Below are 26,166 nucleotides of genomic sequence, written 5' to 3' on the forward strand. Positions count from 1 at the left end.
TTTTTCCCTGTGGCCCCCGCTGACTTGTTCACGTATTAATAATTATTAATTAATCAGCTGTGGATGCTCGATGGGAACTCTCAGTGAGTCATGACCACAACCCAACAAGGGACGCTCTGCTTTTGTCCTCAGAGCTCATATCCTCAAGGGTGGTGGAGCCAGGGCCCCTGCTCCGATACTCAGAGCTCACACAAGCGTGTGCCTTTCTCTGCAGCCTCTGCTCTGTGGACGCCCTGGGTGGGCAGTAGATCTCACCTGTGAGTTTTCTCAGAGCATCTCTCAGGCTTCCGGCTCCAGTGGGGCCCCTAGCATGCTGCTGGCCTGGAAGATACCCAGGATTATCCAGAGATGGTCTCTTCAGGTTGCTCCTGAAGGACACACCAAGACAAGCCAGTCACAACCACAGTAGTGTTCCTGAGAAGATGCTGCGCCCACATTTCAGCTCTGACACCATCGTCACTGTCAACTTGATTGGATCTGGAATCATGTAGGAGGCATGCCATAGGGCGTGTCTGTGAGGGTGTTTCCAGACCTGCAAAACTAAAGGAAAGGACCCAACCTGAATGTGGGCAACGCCATCCCATGAACTGGGGTTCCAGATGAGACATAAAGGAGGAGGCTGGCTGAATGTCAACAGTCCCTGCCGTCTACCCTCTCTGCTCAGATGAGAGGGGACCTAGCTTAGTGTTGGTTAATTTTTATTGTTGGGACAAAATACCCGCCAAAAGCAACTTAAAGAAGGAGGAAGGGGACGACTGTCCTGGCTCGCTGTTTGAGTTTGCATCTATCATGGTGGAAAAGGCTCGGGCATGAGGAACCTGAGGCAGCTAGTCCCATTGTGTCTGCAGTCAGGGGGCAGAGAGATGAATGCTGGTGTGTTTGGCTCACCTTCCCCAGGCTTAGAACAGTCTGCTCACAGTTAGGTGCATCTTCTTGCTTAAAGTAACCCGATCCAACCCTGCCCCTGGACAGGAGCAAGCCTAGGTGACTTTAAGTCCTGCGTATGCGGTGGTCAACATGGGCCTTTGCAGTTCTTGAACCATGAGCCAAAGTAAATGCTTCCTTCTTTAAGTGGCTTTTGCCAAGGATTTCATCACCGCAACGAGGAAGGCACCTGATAAACATATGGACAGTGGCCTGAATTCACTGCCACGTGGTCTTGATGTCTTAGTTTTGATGTGTGTGGACAGGTACGGGGAGGTCAGAGGTCAATGCTTGGTTTTCTTATGTTCTCTATGTTTATTTTTGAGACAAGGTCATCAGTTCTGGCCAATGAGCCCCAGGGATGTAAACAGAAAATGCACTTTTGCTTCCTGGCTGCTTGGACCCAAATCACACAGAAACTATATCAATTACAACACTGTTTGGCCAACAGCTCAGGTGTATTCTAGCTAGCTCTTATATATTTAATTAACCCATCTCTATTAATCTGTGTATCACCACAAGGCTTTGGTTTACTCTTAAGTTTCTGGCTGGCATCTTTCTTCAGCAGCTACGAGGCGTCTACTTGACTCCGCCTTCTTTCTCCCTGCGTTCAGTTTAGTTTTCCCGCCTGGTTTTCTGCCCTGTCATAGGCCAAAGCAGCCTCTTTATTAACCACTGGTAATAAAACATATCCACACCATAGAAAGAGGAATCCCACATCACAGGGTCCCTCCTGCCTCGGCCTCTCAGTGCTCGCATTACAGGTGTGTGTTGCTGCCCCTGGCTTTTTTTGTGTGGTCTCTGGAGGATTGGACTTGGGTCCTCACGCTCTTGTAGTTACCACTTTACTAGACCCAGACACCTCCCTGGTCCCTCACTTCTTCCTGTTTCTTCAAAACATACATTATTTATTTGTGTGTGTGTGTGTGTGTGTGTGTGCGTGTGTGTGTGCACATGTGTGCACCTGTGTGAATGTGTTTATGTACAGCATATGCCTGAAGGATCCAGCAGAGATCAGAAGAGGTCATCGGACTCCTTGGAGGTGGAGTTACAGACAGTTGTGAGCCCACATGGATGCTGGGAGCTGAACTCTGTTTCTCTGCAAAAGCACCAAGTGCTCTTAACTTCTGAGCCATCTCTCCTGGCTCTCCAAGTCCCAGTTTCTCTTGTAAACATTTATTTGGGCAAGTTTGTGAGCAAGGTAAGAAAGTAGCCATCACATTTCAGAATGAGGTTTTGTTCTGGAATTTAGATAATTAAAAAAGCAGAACCCTTGAGGTTAATCATGGAGAGCAAAGGGGCCACGGTCCCCCAGTGGACGATGCTTCCAGGCAGTATGAGAGACCACAAAGAAACAGAAATGTGGCCCACTTTCTCGCCCACATCTCCAACATTTATCAAAGAGATATCTCCAAGGACAAGCTCAAACACTCTTTGGATTCTTTTATTGACAGTCTGGGTACCACCATGGACACAGCCTTCAAATCTTTCTGGATGCGTTTCACAGAAAAAGGCAGACTGTTCTGCAGAGGCTAGGTTCCCATTCTTCTGACATCTGCTTCTTCCCCACGATTCATGCTCACACACATAGCGGTGACTCATGCTCACACACTGTAGATACTTTCCCTTTAAGCTATTTTCAGAACCACTATTCTATCCTGAAGAAAACATAGGCCATCACTAGAAAGAAAAAAGGAACATGCTGGAGAGCCAGCGAGCTCCAGGGAGTCTCTGTAGCAAGCAGGACAGGAGACGTTGTCCTGGCTTCCCAAACCATTACAGCACACAGGTGTGGGAGGATGTGGTGGGAAGAGCAATGCTGCAAACGAAACAGAGACGGTTGGCAGAAAAACCCTGAGTACTCAGGACAGGTGAGCATGCGGCACTCCTTTAGGACCTGGCTGAGGTGGAGACTAGGCCATCGGGATGCAAGCGTGGACTTGGGTCTGCTGATCTTTCCTCACTTTCCAAGATACCAACACCATTGTTTCCATGTGACCTCGGCTTCTGGACTCTGGTCAGGCAGGCCTTGGGCATGTAGGAGTGGAAGGATTTTCTAATAGCTGATATTAAATGGGGTCATTCATGTTGTTATGACCCCCTCACACCACAGTCTTGTTCCAGCATCTCAGAGGAAGGGGAGGGCAGAAAGCTCCTGGGGGAGAGTTGTGGATGAGGCTGCCTGGAGTAGGGGAGCAGATGTTCTTGGTATAAGACCTGGAAAATTCTGAGGTCACTGCCTCTTCTCTTTCCAGCAAGGGTTTCTGTTGGTTACACCTTCATATTGGTTTCAGAAGATTCAGGTCTCTTAAGTCCCAAGGTACCTCATGTGCCAAGGAGACCCTCAGCTAGCAGCTCAACCTCCTGAGAAGCCAGAATATCAAATGAGAAGGAAAGGCAGAGACTATGCCTCACCCCTGCGCACATGGCGCAGTAGAAAATTTGGCTCACAGTGCCTAGTGCTATTGTTTTTATGTGTTGTGTATGCCTCAAAAATAAAAAATAGGAAAAAATAAAATTTTGAAAAATTAACATTCAAATGTGATGCATATTAACCTGAAGAATATTCTAGTATGTATTTATTGTCCTGCGCGAAAGGCCCTGCCTGGGGCTCAGCTGCTGGGGAGGGAGTAGGTGCACAGAGGTGTATCCCGCTGATGGAGGGGTCAGGCATGTTTTCACTTAGAGGATCTAGAAATGCCCCTTTTGTAAATGTTCCATAAATATAAACCCGACCTGCACTGCTGTTGGCGTTGGAATAGCATCACGGGATTGTTTCTAAGAATATCCCTTTATAAGCACTTTCTCTATTGAGTTTACATTGAAGCCAAACGAATGGGCTAAGCTTCCAGGTGGCAACAGGAATACTTCAAACCAATTTCAGGAGGAAAAAAATCCTTTCTTTCTAAGGTTACAAGCAACTGAACGGACGGCAGTGTGCTCAGCTTCGACGCCCTCCCTGTGATTTAAACAGCCGGCACTCAAATTAGCTTTCCCAGTTCCTCACTTGCTTGACGAGCTGATTTGTATGCCGCGGACCTGTCTCATCAGCACCACTTATAAAGACAGGATTCTTGGGGATAAACTAGTAGTTTTGACTATTGCTGGGGAGGGCCCTCTGGGAGGAGGTGATTGCTAAATAATAGCACTGCTCCTTAAATCTCGAGTGTGCTCCTGAGAATACACAGCAGTCTAAAATAATCAGAGCGTGGCGACAGCCTCGGAAAGCTGTTGGCTTCGCTCGTGGCGTCTACATGAAGTTAGTGAAAGTGGAGGCAGAAAGGTAAACCTGGAAAAACCTCTGCCCCTGTGATGATCCAGCTGGATTCGGGCTGGGCTGAGAATCCAAAACAAGGGGCTGTGCTCTCTTCCCAGCTCTGATATTCGCATAAGCCAGAAGCCTGAAAGAGCCTCTTGCTGGGTGCCCAGCGGGCACTGCTGGTTTCCGTGGGTGCCGTGGAAAGGCTCTAGTGGCCGCATCTGTAATTTGCAGCCTGTGTTTGTGCGTGTGTATGTATGCGCTTGCATGCATAGAGGAGACGAAATGGCTAAGGGGGTAGGGGTCGACATCTTTTCCGTTAGAAGCTGTGGCCAGGGCCAGTGCCTGGGTGATATCCTTCTACACGTCGAACCAGTGATCACCCATGCAGGCTCGGTTCCACTCACAGCTGCAGTTCCAGCACCACTCCAGCCTGCACTGCGGCTGCGGACACTTCATGTGCATGCAGCCTCCTGTGGGGACAAAGAATACAGATGCTGTGGGTTTGCAGCAAACGCCGGGAGAGCCCTTGCACACATGCCCACGTGCCATCCCAGAAATTACCCTTGTAATGAACAGTTCCGAGCAACAAGGGCAGAAAGACTCTGAACCAGGGGGTTCAATCAGGCACCACAGGGGGCAGCCCCCAGAGAGATGGATGAGATGATGACCCGGAAGTGGGGCTCTCTGTCTTTAGAACAAATCCCCTTCACACATTTGAGTTCTCCTCCTTCTCTCGTGTGCTTAGACACAAAGGACTCGTGTTCCACAGACTGTTGATTCTTCATTTAAAGAATGCAGTCATATTAAACGTTTGACTTTTAAATATGTATTAAATATTTAATAATTTAATATATGATACACTGGGGTTCGTAGTTTTTATATTTATGTGGTGTTAATTGGTTCAGCAAAATGTATAAGCATGAACTGCGATAGTATATTGCTTTTATTTAGAATGGTATTTAGATTTCTATTTAAGGTAAGAAGCAAAGTATGACGTTGCCATACTGGGATTGGAGCTTGGCTGGTAGAGTGCTTGCCTAGCCTGCATGGAGCCCTGGGCTCAATCCCCAGCTCTGCAAACACCAGGATATACATGTGATCCCCAAACTCAGGAAGCAGAGGGAGCAGGACCAGTGTGTTCTGGGTCATCCTGGCTTCCATGAAACCTTGTCAAGGGTCCTGCATAGCCTATGTTACATCTTGACGACGCTGAGGCTGGAGCATGGCTTTGCTGGAGAACTTTCTCAAGGTGAAGCAGCTCTGTCAGGGGTAGAGCTGAGCCCCCCAGTGTTCCTGGAACAGGGGCTGCCATGTCCGCAGGGAGCCCCTTATCGAGGGCTCTACTTTGGGGTCACCACCCCCACCCTTCAGTTGGTTCCTTCTGGGCTCAGGCACTGAGTTTTCCAGGAGATGCAGGGGCACTAAAGGGAACTGTCGGAGATCCAGGCAAAGCAATCTCTTTGCTCATATGTTACTCAACTCTAGGTGGGCTCTGTTACCAGTTACCTTGTTAGCCTACCAAAACATCCAAGGATTGCCTCATACTGACTAACTTTTGTTACCAGAAATTGTGCATGACAGCTAACTCTACTCAAAAATATTTTTATGCCTTTAGGCATTTGTCTAGGGATAACACATTTAAAATTTTCCACTTGGTTATGATTTGTTTGAAGCATTATAAAAGATCACAGATGTATGAAAAATAAAGTAGAAAACTTAAAAAGCTTTAAAAAATACTTGTCATCAAAGATAGGGCCATTTTTAGCACATGTTAACAGCCATGTCTTAGGATAATACAACAGCAGAGTGGTGTTCTGAAATGTCATTTAGGTCTCTCTATAATGTCATATAGGATATTGAGCAAAAAGCTAAAATTGATGAACTTAAAGTTATGCTATGCAAGAATTCTTTTCTTGTTTTTCTTTCAATCCTTACACATTTGAAACTCTATAGCTCATCTGTAGGAATTGGCGCCACTGTGGGGAAAAAGGAGGGAAGTGGGGAGAGAGGGTTATAGCAGGCTCTTCCCTCCCTGGCAGTTAACATGGCTGGTTCCCGCTAGACCCTGCAATGTGGACGGGCACTTGGGACCGCGACAGTATAATCAACAATGTACAGTGGCGGGCCCATGTGACAGCAAGCTGGAAACTCCTGTCGCCTACTGACGTCCATGTTTGTGCTACACCCCCATATGGGGACGCTAGCCTACTGTGCTGCTGGTGACAGGAAGGAAGAAATGGCAGAAGGGGATTCTGTGGAGGGAGGAATGCTCCTAAGGAGAAAGTAGGGGAAATAGGGTGATGGGGGGGGGGGTGGTGGGATGGAAGAGAATAAATAATAGGTTTTCTCTTGTGTATGTATTTATATATGTATATATATGTAATATATATGTATATGACATGAAGGCAGAAAGGGGATTATCGGAGAAGGACTAGGGACCAGTTGGAAAGGGAGGAGGGGGAGAGAGGTATGGGAGCAAACATAAACAAAGTCCATATATGAACAAAGATGTCAGTGGCCTGAGAGATGGCTCAATGGGTAGCGGTACCAGCTATTCATCTAGTGACCTGGGTTCAGTTACCACCAAACATGTGGCAGTTCACAACTATTTGTGATTCTAGTTCTAGAGGACTGAATACCCTCCATGGGCATCAAGCATGCCCGCGGTACACAGACATACCTGCAGGCCAAGCATCCATATGCATAAAAAATTCTAAAAACATCGGAATGTAGCCTATTTTTTGTATGCTATCTAAAAAATGAAAGGGAAGAGTAGACAGTATACAGCTGTGCTCAATGTGTGCCATTTGATGATGGTAGACTGTATACAGTGTGCTCAATGGGTGCCTTTTGAAGATGATAGACTGTATACAGTGTGCTCAATGGGTGCCATTTGATGATGGTAGACTGTATACAGTGTGCTCAATGGGTGCCATTTGATGATGGTAGACTGTATACAGTGTGCTCAATGGGTGCCATTTGATGATGGTAGACTGTATACAGTGTGCTCAATGGGTGCCATTTGATGATGGTAGACTGTATACAGTGTGCTCAATGGGTGCCATTTGAAGATGCTAGACTGTATACAATATGCTCAATGTGTACTGTTTGATGATGGTATACTGTATACAGTGTGCTCAATGGGTGCCATTTGATGATGGTAGATTGTATACAGTGTGCTCAATGTGTACTGTTTGATGATGGTATACTGTATACAGTGTGCTCAATGGGTGCCATTTGATGATGATAGACTGTATACAGTGTGCTCAATGTGTACTGTTTGATGATGGTAGACTGTATACAGTGTGCTCAATGGGTACCATTTGATGATGGTAGACTGTATACAGTGTGCTCAATGTGTACTGTTTGATGATGGTAGACTGTATACAGTGTGCTCAATGGGTGCCATTTGATGATGGTAGACTGTATACAGTGTGCTCAATGGGTACCATTTGATGATGGTAGATTGTATACAGTGTGCTCAATGTGTACTGTTTGATGATGGTAGACTGTATACAGTGTGCTCAATGGGTGCCATTTGATGATGGTAGACTGTATACAGTGTGCTCAATGGGTACCATTTGATGATGGTAGACTGTATACAGTGTGCTCAATGGGTGCCATTTGATGATGGTAGACTGTATACAGTGTGCTCAATGGGTACCATTTGATGATGGTAGACTGTATACAGTGTGCTCAATGGGTACTATTTGATGATGCTAGACTGTATACAGTGTGTTCAATGGGTACCATTTGATGATGGTAGACTGTATACAGTGTGTTCAATGGGTACCATTTGATGATGGTAGACTGTATACAGTGTGCTCAATGTGTACTGTTTGATGATGGTAGACTGTATACAGTGTGCTCAATGGGTACCATTTGATGATGGTAGACTGTATACAGTGTGCTCAATGTGTACTGTTTGATGATGGTAGACTGTATACAGTGTGCTCAATGGGTACCATTTGATGATGGTAGACTGTATACAGTATGCTCAATGTGTACTGTTTGATGATGGTAGACTGTATACAGTGTGCTCAATGGGTGCCATTTGATGATGGTAGATTGTATACAGTGTGCTCAATGGGTACCATTTGATGATGGTAGACTGTATACAGTGTGCTCAATGTGTACTGTTTGATGATGGTAGACTCTATACAGTGTGCTCAATGGGTACCATTTGTTGATGGTAGACTGTATACAGTGTGCTCAATGTGTACTGTTTGATGATGGTATACTGTATACAGTGTACTCAATGGGTGCCATTTTATGATGATAGACTGTATACAGTGTGCTCATTGTGTACTGTTTTATGATGGTAGACTGTATACAGTGTGCTCAATGTGTACTGTTTGATGATGGTAGACTGTATACAGTGTGCTCAATGGGTACCATTTGATTATGGCAGACTGTATACAGTGTGCTCAATGTGTACTGTTTGATGATGGTATACTGTATACAGTGTACTCAATGGGTGCCATTTTATGATGATAGACTGTATACAGTGTGCTCATTGTGTACTGTTTTATGATGGTAGACTGTATACAGTGTGCTCAATGGGTGCCATTTGATGATGGTAGACTGTATACAGTGTGCTCAATGGGTGCCATTTGATGATGGTAGACTGTATACAGTGTGCTCAATGGGTGCCATTTGATGATGGTAGACTGTATACAGTGTGCTCAATGTGTACTGTTTGATGATGGTAGACTGTATACAGTGTGCTCAATGTGTACTGTTTGATGATGGTAGACTGTATACAGTGTGCTCAATAGGTACCATTTGATTATGGTAGACTGTATACAGTGTGCTCAATGTGTACTGTTTGATGATGGTATACTGTATACAGTGTACTCAATGGGTGCCATTTTATGATGATAGACTGTATACAGTGTGCTCATTGTGTACTGTTTTATGATGGTAGACTGTATACAGTGTGCTCAATGGGTGCCATTTGATGATGGTAGACTGTATACAGTGTGCTCAATGGGTGCCATTTGATGATGGTAGACTGTAAACAGTGTGCTCAATGGGTGCCATTTGATGATGGTAGACTGTATACAGCCGTGCTCAACCATTTGATAATTCGGATGAGCTGCTATTAGGGTGGTTTAAATCGAGACACTTTTATTATTAGAAATAATCATCTCATCATGTGCTTTACTTATGTTCTCCTACTTTCGGAGAAGGTTCCCTGAGGAGTTCTCACCACGCCTCCCTGCAGCTGCCTCAGTTGTCCCACACTCCCTGAACCTCCTGAGAGGCCACTCGCATCTAGGCTTGTGTCTGCCCTAAGTGACGTCTGAGTAATGACAGCTGTGTCTGGTGACACACTCCTTAAATTGTGTCCCATTATTAAGCTACACGTGGCTACAAACGGAAACGGGGAGTTGATGATTGCTCCTCAGCTGTCTGATATTGACCTGAAGCGACTGTGGCTGTTCTCACGGGGAACTCAGTCTCTAGACTGACAACCAAGACAGGGCAGGCCTGTGGGCAGGAGCGCCACCCTGGATAGAGCCAGTGAGCTGGAGCTTCTGAACCACCTGCTGGCAGATCCAACCACGCCACAGGCCCTTACAGATCTGAGAAGCAAGCCATGACCTTGCCTGTCAGAGATGATCGGGGAAGATGGAGGGGACCATAAGAGGAGGTACCCAGGTTTACCCTGTGTTGAGAAGTGTAACCGTGGAGCCGGGGAAATGGCTCAGGTGGTGAAGTGCCTAACTTGGCAGCATGAAGGCTCAACTTCAATCCCCAGAGCTCAAGTTAAGAGGAGGGTTAGGTATGGTGACCTGGATTTGTAATCCGAGGCAGTGATAGGTGGATCGTTGGGGCCAGCCAGTTTAGCCTAGGCCAGCCAAATCAGTGAATTCCAGGACAGTGACTAATATTATCCTTAAAAATACACATATTGATCTTGAGAAACAAAACAAAACAAAGTATAGCCAGGCTATGGAGGCGCACATCTTTAATCCCAGCACTTGGGAGGCAGAGGCAAGTGGATCTCTGTGAGTTTGAGGTCTACAAAGCACGTTCCAGGATAGGCTCCAAAACTACACAAAGGAATTCTTCCTTGAAACACACACACACACACACGTGCGCGCGCGCACACACACACACACACACACACACACACACACACACACACTCATTAAGTCAGGTAGTGCATTCCTTTAGTCCCAGCAATCGGAAGGCAGAGTTTGAGGTCAGCCTGGTCTACAGAGTGAGTTCCAGGACAGCCAGGGCTACTCCATTAACAAAAGTATTTCCTTATTTATTGTTAGTGAGTGCATGTGTGTTTGTGGGGGGTGGGGGGTCAGAGGCTAACACTCCACAGGCCATGAGTGAGTGCCTCCCATTTATAGCCTATGACAGCGTTTCTAAGAAATGACCCTGCTGGAAACCATCTATACTTGTGAGTCCCTTACTTGGCTTCTCAGCCCCACCCCCATGCCTGTGGTGTGACCTGTATCTCAGCAGATCTCATCAGGTAATTCATTTGAATGGCGCCCTGTTTCTGGGAATCAAGCTTAAGCCCCTTGGCTCTCACGGTGGCCCTACACACTGTGCAAGCAAGGGACTTCCAGCTCAGTCCATGTGTGCTGTTTGTACCCCCACTGTTTTGCACATGTGGTCCTCGCTACTTCCTTGCCTGGGTCAAATCTGCCTTTCTCTGGGATATTGCATACTCAGAGAAATGGTTTTGTCCTATTTAGCTTGCGCTTTTCAAGTCTGTACAACAGGTGCTGGCGTTAGTAGGCACTTAATACTCTCTTCTGGCAAGGCCATTTGCATCTTTTTTCTTTTTCTCCTGTCATGTGATCACAGTCTGGGAATGGCGGGCAGAACTGGAGTGGGGTCTCTTAACCCTACTGACCCTCATGCACTTTGCAGGTACATGTTAACCATTGTCCTTCCAGGGCCCTCCCAACATGCAAATAAACAGGGGGGGTCACCAACTGAATTCCTTTCCCAGGCATCGGGGACTCAGAGTCAGGGGCTTGGGTTGAGCTAAGCCTGCCTCTGGTACCTTGGAAGAGGAGGCCTACTCTTGTTGGTGTTGAGAAAGATGGTTTTTTAAAGGCTCGAGTGTTTGGTACAGGTCCGCCAGCTTTCATTCTGCAGTCAGCCGGCTCTCAGCACCTGGTGGCCTGGGTGCCGCTAATACCCAGAAAAACAGGCAACGTGATCCTACAGCCCTCGGAGAAGAACTGGTCACCAGGGCGGAAGGGAAGGCCACAGTGTCCACTGACTAGCCTCTCATCCCGAGTTATACCCAACAGCCCCACCCTACTTCCTACATATATTATCTTCTCGGCCACATAGATGCTGTGTGACTGGCTCACCAAAGATCTGTCTCATCAGAACAAGACTGCTGCTGGCAGCATTTGCTGAGAAGTCCCGCTAGCATGCCCCTCGCAGACATCGTGTCGCTCAACCTTCATCCTAGCTTTGCACAAGGCCAACAGATGGCCCCTGTGTCCCAGAGGGTGAAACAGGTGACAGGGTAACCAGCAGCCAGTGCTAGAAACTCAGGTGACAATGGCTGAATGAGGGCTGGAACTCAAGCAGACCAGAGCTCAGCTTCTATTCCAGCCCTCCAGACACAGTGCAGTGCACACAGGGAGCCCTCTGGAGCCAACCAGATATGGGGGGCAGAATGGAAGGGACCCAATTCCCAGGAACCTCCCCGAAGTCAGTGACACAATGGCAATGATAAAGGGAAAAGGGACGAAGGCACAGGGGAAGTCCAGAGTGTGCCAGCAGGAGGTGTGAGAAACTGCTTCTCCGGTGAGCATGACGGAGCCTCCAGAGGCACTAGAATGATGCCCTTAGTGCTACGGACAAGTGTTCCCTGAAAGGGCCGCCTCTGTGCCGCTGATTCGGCAGAATTGTTGACTTTACTTTGTGAACGTGAAGTGACAGAATGCTACAGATTGAGCGCCAAGTGGCCCTGGTCTGTCTTCAGCCCCTTAATAGTCCCTTGTCACTGGTTTCTGTACCTGGTCTAACAGCTTCGTGTCTGTTAGACAAAACCTTCAGAACAGAACATACTGGTGAACTTAGCGCACCAAGCTTCTCACAAGACTCAAGCTCAGGCTGGCTGCTTGGCTGTATCTAACCCATATGATGTCCCCACCAATGTATCCGGTAAATGTGTGGATTTCTGATTTGTCGTCGTTGTTGTTCAATGACTCTAGAATTTATGTAGCCTCTTCCACAGCAGGACGTGTCATTCTGAGCAACTTGAATCTGTGTTCCTACATCATGGTCACTCAAGTTTGGCTCAGAATAAATTCTTTTTCTCTTTGGGGGAACAGCTATGTTTTGCATCAGTAGTGGCTCTCGGGGTGTGAAAGTTGCTTTGGTTCTTGTGTCCCTGCTGCAGGCAAGACAATGTCCTAAACTATGCTGGTGCCTGGTTCCCCTGCTCAACATCCTCTGCATGACGTATTCTTGCTGTGGACTAGGGGAGGAGAAATAATGCACAGAGCTATATACCCTGAAGGATGCTTGCCAATGTAGCCCTAGAGCTTCTTGCAAGACCTTGTTATGAACTTTAAAACATAGATACTCAGGTCTGGATGGAAGCCCAGGAGTCTGTAGTTTGAAAAGCATACTTGGCAGTTCCTCTTCATGCTCAAGGGCAATCCAATCTGTACTTTGAGGACATGGCCAGCAGAGACAGATCATGGCAGAGTTGAGCTGATCCCCACTCTCTTGGAGAGCCAAGCCCTCTGACTCATGAATGTAGGAGTGGGAAGGGTGCACCATTCAGTCTAAGGGCTCTGGGGTTCTCCACAGCGATGAGGGCCCAGCTTTAATGAGGCTAGGGATATGACTGCACGAGTCAGGAAGGGACAGTCCTTCAGGTGAGACAACACCTGGACTAGAGAAGGTCAGGACGAGTCAGGAAGGGACTGTCCTTCAGGTGAGACAACACCTGGACTAGAGAAGGTCAGGACGAGTCAGGAAGGGACTGTCCTTCAGGTGAGACAACACCTGGACTAGAGAAGGTCAGGACGAGTCAGGAAGGGACTGTCCTTCAGGTGAGACAACACCTGGACTAGAGAAGGTCAGGACGAGTCAGGAAGGGACAGTCCTTCAGGTGAGACAACACCTGGACTAGAGAAGGTCAGGACGAGTCAGGAAGGGACAGTCCTTCAGGTGAGACAACACCTGGACTAGAGAAGGTCAGGACGAGTCAGGAAGGGACTGTCCTTCAGGTGAGACAACACCTGGACTAGAGAAGGTCAGGACGAGTCAGGAAGGGACTGTCCTTCAGGTGAGACAACACCTGGACTAGAGAAGGTCAGGACGAGTCAGGAAGGGACTGTCCTTCAGGTGAGACAACACCTGGACTAGAGAAGGTCAGGACGAGCCAGGAAGGGACTGTCCTTCAGGTGAGACAACACCTGGACTAGAGAAGGTCAGGACAAGTCAGGAAGGGACTGTCCTTCAGGTGAGACAACACCTGGCCTAGAGAAGGTCAGGACGAGTCAGGAAGGGACTGTCCTTCAGGTGAGACAACACCTGGACTAGAGAAGGTCAGGACGAGTCAGGAAGGGACTGTCCTTCAGGTGAGACAACACCTGGACTAGAGAAGGTCAGGACGAGTCAGGAAGGGACTGTCCTTCAGGTGAGACAACACCTGGACTAGAGAAGGTCAGGACGAGTCAGGAAGGGACTGTCCTTCAGGTGAGACAACACCTGGACTAGAGAAGGTCAGGACGAGTCAGGAAGGGACTGTCCTTCAGGTGAGACAACACCTGGACTAGAGAAGGTCAGGACGAGTCAGGAAGGGACTGTCCTTCAGGTGAGACAACACCTGGACTAGAGAAGGTCAGGACGAGTCAGGAAGGGACTGTCCTTCAGGTGAGACAACACCTGGACTAGAGAAGGTCAGGACGAGTCAGGAAGGGACTGTCCTTCAGGTGAGACAACACCTGGACTAGAGAAGGTCAGGACGAGTCAGGAAGGGACTGTCCTTCAGGTGAGACAACACCTGGACTAGAGAAGGTCAGGACGAGTCAGGAAGGGACAATCCTTCAGGTGAGACAACACCTGGACTAGAGAAGGTCAGGACGAGTCAGGAAGGGACTGTCCTTCAGGTGAGACAACACCTGGACTAGAGAAGGTCAGGACGAGTCAGGAAGGGACTGTCCTTCAGGTGAGACAACACCTGGACTAGAGAAGGTCAGGACGAGTCAGGAAGGGACTGTCCTTCAGGTGAGACAACACCTGGACTAGAGAAGGTCAGGACGAGTCAGGAAGGGACTGTCCTTCAGGTGAGACAACACCTGGACTAGAGAAGGTCAGGACGAGTCAGGAAGGGACTGTCCTTCAGGTGAGACAACACCTGGACTAGAGAAGGTCAGGACGAGTCAGGAAGGGACAATCCTTCAGGTGAGACAACACCTGGACTAGAGAAGGTCAGGACGAGTCAGGAAGGGACTGTCCTTCAGGTGAGACAACACCTGGACTAGAGAAGGTCAGGACAAGTCAGGAAGGGACTGTCCTTCAGGTGAGACAACACCTGGACTAGAGAAGGTCAGGACGAGTCAGGAAGGGACTGTCCTTCAGGTGAGACAACACCTGGACTAGAGAAGGTCAGGACGAGTCAGGAAGGGACTGTCCTTCAGGTGAGACAACACCTGGACTAGAGAAGGTCAGGACAAGTCAGGAAGGGACTGTCCTTCAGGTGAGACAACACCTGGACTAGAGAAGGTCAGGACGAGTCAGGAAGGGACTGTCCTTCAGGTGAGACAACACCTAGACTAGAGAAGGTCAGCAAAGAGGAACTATCGAGCATGAACGTGCATGGTTTTGTCTGCTGACTGCGAGGTGGAACATTCTAGGAGAACTTGCCCTGTTCTTATTTCGTTTCCTTCAGAGATATGTTCAAATCGTCATTTTGGATTCTTGAAAGTCACAGAAGATTTGCTGGGAGGCAGAAGAAAAAGTCCCTTTCCAAAGTCCAGTAATGCTGGCATCTGAATGGGGGAGCTGGGCAGGAGTGTCATTTAAGGCACTGCCTCCCTTGCAGAAGGGACCCGAGAACTGAAGGGAGCCCCAGCCTTCAGGGATATTACCAGGAGTGATGGGGCGTGCATGCAGGGCAGGGAGAGGGTGTTCACAGCCAGAAGAGTCTGAGAAAAAGCTGATTGAAGAAATCTACCCCTGTTCTGTACCAAATAAGATCTGACGTGCTTTAACGCGTTGATGTGCCCTGGGAATGCTGGCAGGAGCAGATGCTCTATCCTGCCAGAGGACTTGGACAAGCAGTTACTGGGTGCGCCTTCTGTTATTATTATCCACAAGGGGAGGTGTAGCTGCCATCACCTGAGCAATGCAGTTGACGTGGCGGTGCTCCTGGTCCCTCAGTCTGGGCTCTGGGGGCCTACGGAGGACTCTGTTGTTGTGAGAAGATGCCAAGCGTCTGATGTCATTAAGAAGGGACACTGGCGTACCTTGTGTGTCTTCTCTCTCCACTGACATTGGAATGAGTCCTGGTGCACTCAGTGTCACCCACTGCTGGCTACAACCTCACCAGAAAGTTTCATTTACCACCACAGCTCCTGGTCCAAGGATGGAATTTCATCCCCTAGAAACCACCTAGGACACTGCCTTTGTCTCCTGCCTCCTAAAGTATATCAACTATGAGAGCAGCCCAAATCTCCAGAAAGATGCTGGGGTAGTTGCAGTGGGGTTCAGGTTTAGGAGGTTAAGCAATTCCATGCTGAAGAAGACCTGAGCCACTCACCCTCTACCCAGCCAGCCTCAAGCTGTGGACCCTCCCCCAAGCCCGACTGCCCTGCCCCCACAGGCCACCTTGCGCAGAGGGTGCAGGCAGGCCTGGCTCTCCTCTTGGCTCACACTCACCATTTTTTTCCACTGGCACATTGCAGCGAGGACAAGGCTTAGTGGTTTTCTTGATGGTTTCTTTGGAGGCCTCCTCCCAGCGAGCTTGCTCAGCAGCCCTTTTGTCCACTCGGTAGGCCTGGATTGACGGGAGAGAAGAAAGGAATTTAAATGTGGGTCTTTATCGCTGGGATTTAAGTCTACAGTCCTTGAAGGGCTGGTGCAGATATTTCTCAGAGATGTAAGTGCCTTCAGGCAAGAAGCTTAGATATGAACTTGTTTGACAAGGCCCGTACAACCACTGGGCAAGTGTGAGCACTGTGTTCTTGGCACATGGCATATGCTTATGGGCTAAGAAAAGATTGCGCAGTTGTAATGGAGTGCTGCGGTCTGAGAATTTTATGTGACTGTAATACATGATACCTAGAATATGGTTAATACCTAAGCACGTGATTAACGCTTCACACGCCTCTCGTTAGACCCTTTGTTGTGTGTGAACACACTAACTGCCCTTTCAGAGCATTCAAGGCACAGACAGTGAGCGGTCACTGGGAAGTGGGAGATTCTCGTGAATCTACAGTCTTCACTTTTAACTCCTTCTGCATCTCTTCCCCTTACTCCCTGCCCCTGGAAAGTGGGGGGGGGGGCTCTGCTGCTACCCCAGAAGGCACAGCAGAGAGAACATGGTGATGACAGAGAGGCAGACTTCCGGAGTTGCTGACAGCAGAGATGAGGACCCTGGGCTCTGGAAAGAGCTGCCTGGGCTCAGCTCAGGCAGATGGAAGACTTGGACAAGGGCTGTTCATCCTCTCTGAGAGTCCTCTCAGGTGGAAATAAAACACGGGGCACCGAGAGCTGGAGGTTCGTTTCCCTAAGTTCTAAGATGAGCGTCGGACTCGTGTTGTTGGCTGACGATGTAAATTCCTCCAGGATCTATGGCGTAGCAAAAGCCACGGTGCACTTGGCACCACCTTTCATGCTATCAAGTACTAGACTGTCCTTGGCTCTTAACTGCCTGCTACGGGCTGGCTGCCTTCCCCACCCCCAACATTTGTATGTTGGCAACCTAATGCGGTTGAAAACTGACTAAGACCCCCTCAGCTAGAGAAGGGGCCCCAAAGGAGCTGCTCCAGACGGGTGCTCCCTTCTGCTCCTGCCTGGTTCAGACACTATGACACCGTCTGTTCAAACATCAAGTACCGGCAAGAGCAAGAACACAGAGCAAGAATGAATCATTTTTAGATTTAGTAGAAGGGTGTTGTGATCTGGGACTGTATTTCAAAATGGTAATCCAAATAGAGTCCCTTCACTGTGTCCACTATGGCATCTATTTGTCTATCTATTTACCTATCCATCTATCCATCTATCTATCTATTCATCTATCCACCCATCCATCCGTCTGTCCGTCCGTCCGTCCGTCCATCCTACCTATCCATCTCTATGCTTTAATACAAACATTCGAGTCATTTTATTAACTTGCAATAATGATTAAAAAATATTCCCCTTGGGCTGGAGAGATGGCTCAGAGGTTAAGAGCACTAGCTGCTCTTCCAGAGGTCCTGAGTTCAATTCCCACAACCATCTATAGTGCCTCACAACCATCTATGGTGAGATCTGGTGCCCTCTTCTGGTATGAGGTAGAACACTGTACACATTAGATAGATAGATAGATAGATAGATAGATAGATAGATAGATAGACAGATAGATAGATAGAGCTATCTTTAAAAAAAACATTCCCAGGGCTACTCAGTAGCTTTAATGCTGACTAAACTCAACAACTTTGGAGGCCTGATGTTGCCAGCCCCACACACAGATGCTCACTAGCAAGTTTTCAGCCGACAGCAACTGGACTTGTGAGGCAAGCCCTGCGGGGGCCTGTCTCTCAGCAGACGTGCAGACATGATGAGGACCATTTCAAGATCTGGCCCTCAGACCTGCATTTTGACTTTAACACGCGTGGCTTCAGTCTGTTGGACGCACATGTGGTCTTAAGGCCCGGCGATTAGGGGGTTTAGGGTGGCTGCTTCTCACTGCCAACTTGACTGGCATTAGGATCACCTAGGAAATAACAGCTCTGCATATTTATGTGAGGGTGCGTTCATGGAGGCTTAGCCGAGGACGGAAGACCCATGCTGCATGTGGGTAATGTGATCCCATGAGCTCGGGGCCTGGACTGAACAAAGATGGAGAAAGGAGGGAGGAGGCTGAACACCAGCACTCACCACCATGATTGACTTTATCTCTTCAGAGATAACAAAGTAAATCTTCCCTTAGCTGTCTGAGGCTCTCAGAGAGAGTGGGAACCTGTGTTTCCCAAAGCAGGTGGTGGGACTGTGTGTTTGCTTTATATGTTATGGTGTGAAAATTAAGCTATACATACAGTTTCATAGTCTATGTAATTGGCAATAGACTTAGGAATTTAAGTTCTCTGAAGAAGTCACTCTGGTAGTAAAGATTCTGCAGGCTGATTGGCCAACCAGAATGTCTCGATTATAAAAAGACAGAATATTGCAGGTTCAGAGACAAAATGAGCGTGGGCTGCAGCCAGTCTTCTTGATAGCTACTTATCACCGGCCTCTGTATCTGGTCCAGCTTTGACTATTTGACTGTGATAGCTCAAACTCCTTTTTGAGCTAGGCACCCATTCTAACCCCCTAAAAGATAAGTTCCTGGCAACTCTGGCTCCTTGCTCCCTCCCCTTCTCCCTCCCCAGGGTTGTAAAAACGGCCGTTTGCTCCCACTTATACAAACCCAGTTGTCTCTCTATAAAGGGGGGTGGCTCCCCACTAGCTGGGGGAATGAAGCTGTGTATGCCACAAAATGAGATGACTGTGTTGCCCACTGTTTAAAACCCTTCTTCCAGCCTCTTCTGCATGGCCAACGGTAATTCATAAATTCATTTAATTATAATTTAAATTGAGTCCGTGGACTTTTCCTTGTGAATTGGAACTCCACAACATGATAAACCTCCAGAATATGTTCTGAGCAGACTACAGTGTATCAAGTCCAGAGCTAAGCATGTTGTGAGATAGCATTTGAAAACGGTGGCAGAGATTTCCCACATGTTCCTACCCACATGTCTGGTAGATGTGTTGACAAATCACTTACATTAGTTTTCTCTTTTTTTGATACAGGGTCTCATGCAGTCTACACTGGCTTCAAACTCACTGTGTAGCTGACACTGCTTGTGCCCCCGATTCTCCTTTCTCTCCTGGGATCATGGGGGTGTACCACTATGCCATACTTCTGTTCCGTGACTAGAAAAGCACATGGAACCTTGCCCATAGCAGCACAGGTCATTGAGCACACCCAGGATCGCCATTGCTAGCCTTGGCTAATTGACACATCCAGGATCGCCATTGCTAGCCTTGGCTAATTGACACATCCAGGATCGCCATTCCTAGCCTTGGCTAATTAACACACCCAGGATTGCCATTGCTAGCCTTGGCTACTTACGCTTACCTCAGAATAAACTCCCTGTGATTCCTTTTAAAGAGGGAACTATTATGTGTTTCTTATTGTATATTAAATATATTTATTCACACTGAACAAGTTAAAGTACCACATAGTCTTAAAACGTACAAAGTCAAGATTATAATGAAGTTCCTAATTTCTTATTCCTGATGTAAGACTGTGATTGACATTTAAAGATGCTCCAAAAACTTCCACCTCAAAATACATACACGAATTATCTGACGTCTGAGAAACACAAGCATGAAAAACCAAGGCAAGAACCAGCTTCGATTTCTCAGCAGGACGAGGCACTGCCCCTTGCCATGTCGATACCATTTGTCTAATTTGCTCCGCCTAGATACACTGGAAAGACTCAGGGCTAGAGAAACGGCTCAGTGGTTTAGAGCATCAGCGGGCCCTGGTTCATTCCCTGTACCCATGCTGTGGCTCAGAAACATAACTCCAGTTCCAGAGGATCCAACACTTTCTTCTGGCCTCTCCAGTACCAGGAATGCATGTAGTACCCATACATATGTGCACGCAAAACATTCATACACAAAGTAAAGTAAATAAGTAAATCTTAAAAAAAAATTACCTTGCGGATGACAAACTAGAAGCTGCACCTCACTGGCAGATGCACAGATGGACAGAGGGCTAGGCAGCTGTACCACAGGGCCAACCAACTCCTGCCTCGCCACCTGCATTTGTGGTACGCCAAGGCTCATCTACAAATGTCTTCCTTATTTTATATTTCTACAGCAACAGTCTACTGCGTGTCTCCAACTGTGATGCTTGCTCTCTCATTCAGCGGTCACCTCTTCTGTTTAACCTCTACACACCATACACACATTACACAGACACTACACACAAACCACACACAAACACACATACAAACACACACACACAACACACACACAAACACAGCACACACACAAACACAGCACACACACAAACACACCACACAAACAGACACCACACACACCACACACACACACACATACACACACACACACACACACACACACACACACACACGTACACATACCACACACAATCTCTTTTCTTGGCCCAAAGCAGAACGGAAAGGTGAGAAAATGAAGGGACGCGGGAGGGCTGGGGCCGAACCCGGGGCACAAGGGGCACAAGGGACACACAGGTGGAGGCCGCTGACAGACACGCTCCTTGTATGCAGAGGAATTTTCTATTGTGCAGACTGTTTCTTTTTCATTTCACAATGAACCAGGCCTGAGCCTGCATGACCGACAAGGACAGCCTTACTCCTTCTCTGGATATTTCCTGGGAATCTACACACAAGGCTTTGTTTACAGAGGAGCAGTCTTAGCCTCCCCTGCACCCTGAGTGACCTGGGCTTTTACCTTATCAGCTGTAATGCAAGCCAGCCTGGAAGCAGCCCAGGGTCTCTTTAATGAGAAGGAAAGGCTCCTTAGCAGCCTTTGAGGTGTAACTTCAGAAGCCACTGTAAACAGAACACAAGGCTGCCCTGCAGACCTGGCTGGGCAGAGCCCAAGCTGGCTGGACTGGCTGGACCTGTGCTCTCCCTTCCCCTGCTGCCTACTAACCCCAGAGCTGGAGTCTCTGCAAAACTTTCTTCCCCTTAAACTCCAATCCTGCTTGATACTGACTCCTCCTGGAATTCTCTTCTGCGGTGAAGTCAAGAATCCTACATCACTATAGATTCTGTCTGCAAAGAACTCCTGGGAATGCTGCGGGATGCGGGATGGAGCTGTGTCTGGACCTGCAGGCCGCCAACACCATTTCACCATTACACCTTTGTTTCTCTTCCAGACAGGGTTTCTCTGTAACCCTGGCTGTCCTGGAACTTGCTTTGCAGACCAGGCTGGCTTGGAATTCAAAGATCTGTCTGTGTCTGCCTCTTGAGTTCTGGGATTAAAAGTGTGTGCCTCCATGCTAGGTCCCTATTTCACACAATAAACACTGATAACCCTTAGCTATAAAATAAGTAAATGAATGAAAATCTATACACTACAATCATCTCCACCCCAATGCCAGCGCCTGAAAATTACTGGGGCACAAGTAGAACTAGCAGAGTAACCCCCTGCTATTCAACCCCAGGACTGCCAGTGACTCATCAGAGAGGCCGCCAGATAGCATGGTTCACTCACTCCCCTCAAAGTAGCAGAAAACAAAATTCCTCCTCGTGAAGAAACTTCCTGAGGACTCGCATGGAAAACAAACAAGGGTGGGGAGAGGGAGGAGGGAGTTAAAACTGGAGAACATAGCCACCACAAGGGATACACAGAATATAATCAAGAGACCAGAATGAGACAACACCCATCATGACTCATCCACAGGGTCCCAATGTCCACAGACACGGAGGCGGTAGCACGCGTGCATGTGAGTGTGCCATTGCACACGTGTGGAACACAGACCAGGTCACAGGAAGCATGTGAGTGTGCCATTGCACACGTGTGGAGGACACAGGCCAGCTCACAGGAAGCATGTGAGTGTGCCATTGCACACGTGTGGAACACAGGCCAGCTCACAGGAAGCAGTTCTCTTTGGCCACAGCAGGGGTTCTAAGGGTTGAACTAAGGGCTTCAGGTTGGTGGCAAACACCTTACCTGCCAAGCCCTCTCTCTGGTCCCCCATGTTATTGACTGATTGATTGACTGACTTTTTTTTTTTTCCAAGACAGGATTTCTCTGTGTAGTCCTGGTTGTCCTGGAACTCGCTTTGTAGACCAGGGTGACCTTGAACTCAGATATCCGCCTGCTTCTGTCTTCCTTTGGACAAAAGGTGCACGCCACCATGCCTGGCTCACAGTTTTAAAAAGGATCACTGACCATATGGAGAACCCAATAATCAGAAAAATGAAGCAAGGTCATCTGTTCAGACACAGACAAGGAAGCCACCAAAGTGAATGAAACCTTTAGCAACTTGGAGGAAGAATTAAAAACACTGATGTCTTAGTTAGGATTTCTATTGCTGTGATAAAACACCAAAAGCAGCTTGGGTAGGAATGTCAGCTCGCAGCTCCATATTACTGTTTATCACTGAGGAAAGTCAGGACGAGAACTCAAAGCCAGGTGGTAGTGGCACACGTCTTTAATCCCAGCACCTGGGAGGCAGAGGTAGGAAATCTCTGTGAGTTTGAGGCCAGTGTGGTCTACAAGAGTGAGTTCTACGACAGTTACAGCTACACGGAAAAACCCTGTCTCAAAAATCAAAATCAAACCAAAACCTCAAACAGGGTAGGAGCCTAGAGGTAGGAGCTGATGCAGAGGCCATGGAAGGTGCTTCTTACTGGCTTTGCTTCTCATGGCTGGTGCAGCCCGTTTTCTTCTAGAACCTAGTATCACCTGCCCAGGGGTGGTCCTGGTCCCTGGGGGAGCATCATTCATTCATTAATCATACATCAATCACTAATTAAGACAGTACCCCATGGGCTTGCCGACACTCCAATCTTATGGAGGCATTTTCTCAGTTGTCATTTCCTCCTCTGAGATAACTCTAGCTTGTGTTAAGCTAAGCTAAAACTAGCCAGCACAGCTGAAGAAAAATTCAGGAGGGGATTGAGACACTGATAAAATAGCAAATAAAAGTTCTGGAAATGAAAGAAATAATCTATCAAATAAACAAAGCATCGTCAATAGACAAGACCATATGGGAGGAGAGAGAGAGAGAGAGACAGACAGAGAAAGAGAGAGAGAGAGAGAGAGAGAGAACAAAGTCCAGACAGTAACACAGCTAGGTGTATATAAAGAAAGAATATGAACACGGCTAAAATGTGTGAGGAATCTGGGACATGTTCCAGAGACCAAACCAAAGAGTCCAAAGCATAGAGAAAGGGGCTGAGGCAACGGCAGAAGGCAGAGACAATGTATTCAATTAAGTTTGGGGAGAATTTCCAGAGCCTACAGAAAGAGGTTCAAACACAAGAGGTACATGGATCTCCAAAAGGGCCAGGCTGGAGAAGAACTCAGGCCACGGCATATGAGTGTGGGCGGTAGAGAGGTCCTGGGGGGCAGGGAGGGTGCTAAGACAGGAGATATGACAGCAGAGAGAGAGCTGCTGGGCTGAAAAGGGGCAGGGCAGGGCAGCAAGGATGGGGGAGGGGTGGGGCAGGTGAAGGATCAAAAAGCAGACTGTGGGAAAATGCTATGATGAAATCCACTGCTTTGCATGCCGATTAAAAAGCAAACACAGGCACCTCAAGCATCTCCCCGTGTCGCTTAGAGATGAGTCCTCAGGCCTTTGGATCTGCCTGGGATAGGCAGTCTCCCGCGTCCCCACACTCGACTCTGCACGCACCCTCGTTTGACTTAGCTAATCACAGTGTGTAGGAACACGGGCGGTGCTGATCAGCCTCAGAGATATGGAGATGAACCGGCTTATGCTGAGGCTCTGGGCTTACCTGGAACGACTTCCTGGAACGACATCCCAGCATTGAAGTCTCCGGCTTAGGGTGTGTGCCCACATGTGCAGGCTTTACTGTGCATAGCTAGATTAAGACAGGTGAGGAAAATGTTTACTATGACAAGGGGTATGTGCTCAGCCTCAGATGGGCCAGGGTATGTCTTCCAGAGACTGCACTGCCAATTTACAATAATGTGCTAAAAAAAAGAAAAGAAAAAGTTTTTTTCTGTTAAAATACCAATTTCTGATCCTAGGATTCATAGGATCTAGTGTATGTGACTTCAAGGTCGACCAAGTACCCTTGAGGATTTCCCTGCAAGGGGACCTGCCATCTCCCCAAGGGGACCTGCCAACTGTCTTCTTATTAGCATGGTGCAAATGGGATGACAGACTATGCCTGGGTGACCATTTGCATGCTAGTGTGAATTGCATTACTGGGTATACCAGTTGGTTCAGTGGAAAGAGAAGGACCAAGAAGGTTCTGACTCTTGGGATGAGAGAGGGAAAAGGAAAGCCACGAGCAGCTTCTAGTGTTTTCTCTTTCACAGGTTGATGGTTTTACCTTTTCCCTTATAGATGCTGCCTGCAAAACTCCCGAAGCCACAGCAGGATGGTGTTTGAGTGGGACTGTCCCCTCCTAGAGGGCCAGGCAGCTCTCTTGCTCATTTTCTATTATGTGAGAATGGCAAGCTGGCAGTGGTCTGCAACCTGGCAGAGGGTGCTCACCAGACCCCAGCTGGGCTAGAGCCTGACCCTAATCCCTGGAGCTCTGAGGAATAAATCTGTGTTGTGTGTAAGCCATGCAGTCTCTGGCACTCTGCCATAGAAACCCTATTGGCTGAGACAGAATACATTGTGAAGGGTTTGTCTGATGAAACAAAGTAGATGCTCATTCTAGTTTTAAATGGGCATAGAGTTTCTCCGGGATCACAAATATGGAAAGTTCTGATACTCACCCTGGCTCTCGGTTGTATCTGCCTACTTCCTTGGATGCTAGAATGGTGACAGCCCTTGCGTGTTCCTGCCACTTGCCATCGCTTGGCTCTCGACTCGGCCTGACCTTCAGAAACCTTCCATCAGCACCTCTTCTTTACCTTCCCTGGTTGTCCTGTGGTATCTACCATAAGCCGATCTTTCTCTTTAGCAAAGTCACACAGAAGGTCCTGAAGGGTTTTGTCCTTCCCACCCTGGTCCAGGAGGAGCCACGGGAAGTTTGAGACCACACCTCTGCTGATGGTCACATGACACTGAGGAAAGTTCCCATTCATGTGCTAGCATGCCTGGGGGATTTGCACAGAGACGGACACATTTCTGCTTTGCATCCTGAACCAACATCTTAATGCCATTGCTACAACCCTTCTGGAAGGGTCTCTAAACGCTGGGAGCTTTTAGACAATGCAGGTGCGCATGCTTGCTCTCTTGAGGTTTGCATGCAGTGGGCATGCGGTAGGGTACAGAAAGCAAAATCCTTAAACAATGCCCCTTGGGTTTGAGGAGCAAGAGGCTTGGGGGTGGGTGTCACAGTTCCTCCTCAGGAGTGCACTTTTGGGCCTGGGGAAATAGCACTGTGGGGAGGGTAAGCGCCCCCGCCCCCACCCCAGCGTAGCCCTACTCACCAAGCTGTAAGGCAAGGACTCGCATTACATTGCTAGGAGCAGACTGTCTGAGACTCAGCACTGTCACAGATCCACACAGAATACATAGTGTGGCTCCCAGAGGGCACATGACGAGTCAGTTTGTTGGCTAGAACTCCAGGGGAACCCACCTAGGAAGGAAGTGCATGTGTGTGCACACTCCAGGGGAACCCACCTAGGAAGGAAGTGCATGTGTGTGCACACTCTAGGGGAACCCACCTAGGAAGGAAGTGCATGCGTGTGCACACTCCAGGGGAACTCACCCTAGGAAGGAAGTGCATACGTGTGCACAGTGGGGATGGATATGGGAGAACTGTCTTTTCCTACACAGTTTCTTTTAAGGCACATGGATATATGTCCACACATACATCTTTCTGTATATACCTCTTTCTATACATTTCTTTCTTTCCATGCATCTATCTATATATGTATAGGAATAGGCAGAGAGTCAAACTGCCCCAGCAAAGCCGAGTGTCTGCGTGTTCGACAACCTATGACCCCAGTCCTGGGGATCTGCCTGTGAATGGATTGGAGCGTGTGTATCATGAGATGTGGCTAGGAGCAGAGCCGTGGAAGCGTCCTGCCTGGCTTTCAGGCTAAGGCCGCTCTTTGCTATGCCCTTGGGC

General features: G+C 48.1%; 1 protein-coding gene across 3 annotated transcripts in view; it reads right to left on the minus strand.

Annotated features, from left to right (window-relative positions):
• Positions 1–2,371: 2,371 nt before the first annotated feature.
• The window catches only part of Prkn (parkin RBR E3 ubiquitin protein ligase), a 1,202,830-nt gene continuing 1,179,035 nt past the window's right edge, over positions 2,372–26,166 (minus strand). For all 3 annotated transcript variants that reach the window (XM_041680301.1, XM_041680299.1, XM_041680302.1), the window contains exons 11-12: positions 16,076–16,193; positions 2,372–4,656 (exon numbers count right to left, since the gene is read on the minus strand). In XM_041680301.1, coding sequence (XP_041536235.1) covers positions 4,544–4,656; positions 16,076–16,193 — 231 coding nt within the window. In that variant the 3' untranslated portion in view covers positions 2,372–4,543. The remainder of the gene's footprint in view (positions 4,657–16,075; positions 16,194–26,166) is intronic.

This window comes from Microtus oregoni, unplaced genomic scaffold (assembly GCF_018167655.1).
Source record: "Microtus oregoni isolate MIOR12 unplaced genomic scaffold, Mior012 000033F_ref0000390, whole genome shotgun sequence".
NCBI lineage: Eukaryota > Metazoa > Chordata > Mammalia > Rodentia > Cricetidae > Microtus > Microtus oregoni.